Source organism: Hydra viridissima, unplaced genomic scaffold (genome assembly GCF_058129835.1).
Source record: "Hydra viridissima isolate aposymbiotic clone 2 unplaced genomic scaffold, HvirCarnegie_v1 scaffold_2, whole genome shotgun sequence".
NCBI lineage: Eukaryota > Metazoa > Cnidaria > Hydrozoa > Anthoathecata > Hydridae > Hydra > Hydra viridissima.
The window spans coordinates 12865001-12870188 of record NW_028324301.1 but is presented as its reverse complement, the minus strand read 5'-3'; the positions used below and the strand labels follow the sequence as shown (position 1 = coordinate 12870188).

The 5188-nt window shown below is 27.5% G+C and overlaps 1 protein-coding gene across 3 annotated transcripts in view; it reads right to left on the bottom strand.

Annotated features, from left to right (window-relative positions):
• Nucleotides 1–712: 712 nt before the first annotated feature.
• Nucleotides 713–5188, bottom strand: part of LOC145188292 (putative divalent cation/proton antiporter TMEM165) — an 8812-nt gene continuing 4336 nt past the window's right edge. The window contains exons 4-6 of one of the 3 annotated variants that reach the window (XM_090079412.1): nucleotides 2455–2640; nucleotides 2241–2346; nucleotides 713–2099 (exon numbers count right to left, since the gene is read on the bottom strand). In XM_090079412.1, the coding sequence (XP_089935538.1) occupies nucleotides 1996–2099; nucleotides 2241–2346; nucleotides 2455–2640 (396 nt within the window). In that variant the 3' untranslated portion in view covers nucleotides 713–1995. The remainder of the gene's footprint in view (nucleotides 2100–2240; nucleotides 2347–2454; nucleotides 2641–5188) is intronic. The other 2 variants (XM_090079414.1, XM_090079413.1) reach the window with 2 other exon arrangements.

The following is a 5188-nucleotide window of genomic DNA, read 5'->3' as shown; positions in this document are numbered from 1 at the left end:
AAAATGGTATGGATTTATGAACTGAAATTTTCAGGACATTTTTATAAGACATTGATAAATCATAGGATTTTGTAATATAAAGGGCAAATTTCAGATTTATATGAAATTTCGTACTAATTTGAGTGACAAAATAAATAAACTCTGAAATATTTTGTATAACTTTGGAGTTATCGAGGCAAATCAAAAAATCCTATGACAAATGAAAATATTATATATAATAAACATTTCTGCAAAATTTCAAAGCTGTAGAGTTATTATATAGTGAGATGTTATGTTTTCAAATACACCCCATTGTTTGAAGTTTAACTAACTTATTTTTGGATAATCAAGGCAAAAAAAATTTTTGAATGATTTTTTTTTTAATTTTTTTGAAATAGAATCAAGTTTTACTAAAAAATATCAATAAATAGCTTAAACTCAAAAAATAAATTATTTCTAGGGTTACCACCTTAACATAGCAAATAAATAACAGTTTAATTTTTAGTTTTTAAGGAAAGCGCCATTTCAAATTAAATAGTATTGATTTTTAAAACACCTTTAGGAGAACGTCAAACGTTATTTGGGATTTTCATATAGTATGAAAATGAAAAACAGTATGCACATACACAAACGTACGTAAAAAAATCACCAACGCACACGTACGTATAAAAATTTCAAATATAAATCGCTTAAATTACGAGGATTGAAATATTTTAGAGAAATACTACAGGCAAAAAACCTAAAAGAATTCATAGTAAATCGTTGTGCTACAACTTTGACCTTAAGATTTCATACGCAGGCATATTGGCCTAACGTTTAGTATAAATGCGCCATTACCACCAGTTCTTTACCACTTCTTTTACATTCATGATTATCCCCCAAGAAATAATGATGATAGTGCAAATGTCACGAATACCACACCACCAATCAATGTGACTAAAAAAATATGATTGAAATATAAAACGAGTTCAAAATTATTTTCGAATTCTCCTCACTGCTGTTTGCGTTTGAAAAAATGCTATTCTTAACTAAAAACATACTCTTAAAGAGCATTTAAACTCAGCAATTGAACATGAAATTTCAATCGGTGAGTTTTTTCAGCATTTGTGGCTACTCGTCAATTGCAGTATTTTATAGCGCCACGTCAAACAAATCAAACTTGAATGTTGATTAGAATTACTCTTAAATGAAGCCAGGCCAGATATATCGGAACCAGTTTGTCAAAAAAAAAAAAATTAATTCCAAAGTCAAAAAAAAAATTTTTTGTGAAAAATATTTTAAACTCTTTTAAAATGCAAATAAAATTTAAAACTTTTTAGAGTTGCCACCCACTTTGAAAAATAAACTTTTCTTTAAAATTAAAATAATTTAACTAATTTATGCAATTTTTTTAGACATGCAATTATAAGAAAATAAATTACAGGGTTCCATAAGTTTTTCTTTGGTATCTATACTTTAAGATCACAATCTTTTAAATAAATAAAAAAAAAAGATTCTTAAACCCTTACTAAAATCTTCAAAAACAAGATAAAGATTTGTAAGATATTTTTTGGAGAGCCTTTTATATAGATTTTTATAAGAACATTTGTATCTTACTAATATAGACATTTGTTACAAAACTTATCTGTGCAGCTAACACGCAGCTAAGTTTACGGTCTTCAAAGAAAGTAAACTCTTTTCATCAATAGTAAAAACTCAACGAAACTTCGCTGTATTTAATGACAAAGATACAAACAGCTATTTTTGCACTCACATAAAAATAAAAGGTATTCTTTTTAAAGTTTTCTTGAGCATAAGGATTTTATAAATGAAAAAGTCAAATTGTAAAGCAATTTATATTTGAATATTTTTTCAATCTTCAGGGATCACTTTTATTGTTATTATAATTTATGATAATTGCAAATACATTAAATCAACTGCATTAAATTACAAAAGTTTTAAAAACGTGTTGCAGTCCACTTAAATACTATATTCTGTAATTATTAAACAGCTTATTTTTTTTATTATTTTTTTAATTTAGTGGGTGCATGCTGTTATAAGAGGTGACCAGTCGCCATTTTCATCGATAAATAACGCAGAAATAGCAAAGCATAAAAACAAAGCTCCTCCCACAAGCGTTACTAAAAAAGATTTAAAAATTTTCCATTTTTTCAATCACATTTTGGAATGCGTAAAAGAAATTAAAGTATTAGTGGAAAATAAAGATTTCTAAAATATTAAATAAAAATAAATAAATGAATAGATTAAAAGTTAAAACCCACCAGTTCTTACTGATATTCTTTGTGCAATCAATCTACCACCAAGAACAGCTAACCCAGTACATAATGAATGCCCTATTACTCCACCTATTGTAACACCAATTGGATTCTAAAAATTTGGAACAATAAATATTTAAAAACATCAGCTTTTTTTTTAAAAAAAAGATTTGCCCATCTTATAAAACTAAAATATAGTGATAGAAAAGGTAAAGAATACCTCCCGAGATCCTAAAATAATTGTAGTCAGTTGTGATCGATCACCCCATTCAGCTAAGAAAGTCATTGTAAATGCTTGAATTAGTACTGGAGAACAAAAATACGTACAAAACCTGACAAATTGAGATCTATTAAATTTTGATTTAATAATTCCAGTCTCCAGATCTGGTTTCTTTTCAGCCTCTAACTAAAATGTATGAAAAATAAGAATATTGTATATATGTAAAACATTTTCTTCATATACAGTTAGAAACATTTTATTTTGGAAAAACATTGGTTTATAAAACTGTTAGAAAACTAATATTGGCAGCTCAAGATAGTCCCACAAGTTTATGGTTGTATAAGGAGAGAATTGGTTGGTCTATGGAAAAGTAGAACCAAGAAATTTTCAAAAGTAACTGAAGTTATAAAAAGGAAGGGTAAAATTCTTCTTAAAATATTTCAATCTGAAAATTATAGCAATTACTTTTTAAAACACTGTAAAAAAACAAAACAAAAAAAAACAAAAACAAAAAAAATTGTTTTAATTAATGTACTTTTTATATTCACAAATTTTTATTATAGAAAAAACAACTGCCACTAAATTTAAATTTAAACTGAACAAGTGCTTATGATAGTCAAAAGAAGTGTCTATGTATCAAGATGAACAAAATCTGTGTGCGATCAATTGCTTGAAGATATGTTTGATCAATTGATTGAATATGTCCAATTATGAAAGCAAATAAATGGAGCAAAAAACATATTGTGATATTTTTTAATTTTCTAAAAAATTAGGGTATACATTAATTTTTTCAAAAATCAAAAATATGTTCAATCTAATAGTTGAGTAAATTAAACCTGAGGATTGAGGATTGATGCAATTAATGGAAAGATTGTCCAAGTAAAGAAAAATTGATTTAAATCTGATAAATTTTTAGCTAAGAAAGTCAATTCAATAAAATCACAATATGCCTATTAAATAGAAAAAAGTGTATGGAGAAACAAGTCCAAATAAAACTTGCAATTCTTGATGGAATAAAAAAAGTCTCTCCATGAAGTGAGCCTCATGAAAAGAACAATAAAATTTGATAGTGAAAAAAATTTGATTTAGGTTTCAATGACTTAGCAAGGTACTGGTAAACTAACTTTCTTGATAATAAAATGATTGACAAATTGATGATAAAATGATTGACATCATTTGCATTTTTAAGGCAAAATTAAAATCCTCTGCCTGTAAATTAGGATTAGGAAATAATTACATATTTAAACAAGATAATGACCCCAATCATACAGCAAATAATTACATATTTCAACAAGATAATGACCCCAATCAAATGCAACTAGTATTTCAATCTACCTTATTGAGAAGGTCAGCCTATTCCTCGTATCTTATTTCCATTAAGTATCTTTGGTCGATTTAGGACACAAAAGTTGGAATTTGAACAAACAAATTGTAGAAGCCTGAGATTAATTCAGATGAAATGAAATGGTAAATCAACCCCAAGATTAAGTTTAACATGCTTGTTAGGGTGGTCCACAAAAACAAAGTAACAAGTTTTCCACAAAGTTACTTTTGTTCTTTATTATGATTATAATGATTGTGCAAAATTTTAACAAAAACAATTAATATTTAGAGGTCAAACTAGTCTTAAGGTTATTTCAAATAAAATATTATTGGTTATCAATTTAAATTCAAATTAAGAAATTAAGTTAAAGCTGTAATCAAAAATTATCTTATTAAAATATGATATGCAACCAGTCAAAGAATAAACTGTTTCTGTTGCTCATTCTTTGTCAGTATGTTATTGTAAATCTCAGTAAGATTGATTCTTCTTTCAGCTACATAATTTACAACTGTCATATATGCAGCCAGTTCATAAAACTTTTTGAAGACTGGATCAGTTGTCCACTGCCCTGATGGTTTCTTAAGGTCTGAGGCTTTTCTTAGCCTTCTTCCATAAGAATATCAAAGAAAGATGTTTTCCTTTTTGTCACCAGATCCTCCAAGTCCAACTGTTTAGACTCACTTGTCAACTTTACATACCAAGGGGTGTCTGCCAATCCTGATTGATGTTGATTTTACACCATCTTTTCTTTGATTGATGTCAACACTTTCTTCTCTAAAAGGGCCATGGCAACCATATGTTCAAAAAGAAACTAGGGATGCCTTGAAAATTCTTCATGTACTTTGCTGACAACAGTCTTGTTTAGTTAGGTCTTCAGATTTGACATAAAATCATGTCCACCAAGTAACTAGAAGGATAAATGTAAAAATTTCTGATGATTGTCCCTTGACTGCTGTGTTTCAAGAGCAGCTGGTAAGTAGACAAATATTTTCTGTTATGTGTTCTTTAATATAAGATCCTTAAATAATTCATCAGTTGTTGTATAATAAGTATCTTGGTTTATTGATGACAATTGTTTCTGAAACTTGATGAGCTACCGTGGTGTGACCTAACAAAGTCCTATGCTTAAGAAAGTCCTAATTTAAGAAATGACAAACTTTGTATATATAAAAGAGACATTTGCGGAAAATAACTTAGTTGTTTTAACTAGATATCTAGTTAGATAAAACAACTAAATTTTTTTTTCTAAATGTTTACTTTATGTATACGAAATTTGTCATTTCTTAAATTAGGACTTTCTTAAAGCATAGGATTTTGTTAGGTCCCACCACGGTAACTTGTTACTTAAAAAGTTCAATAGTTAAAATTCAGTTCAATGTCATTTCAATATTAATTTAGTAACACCTTTAA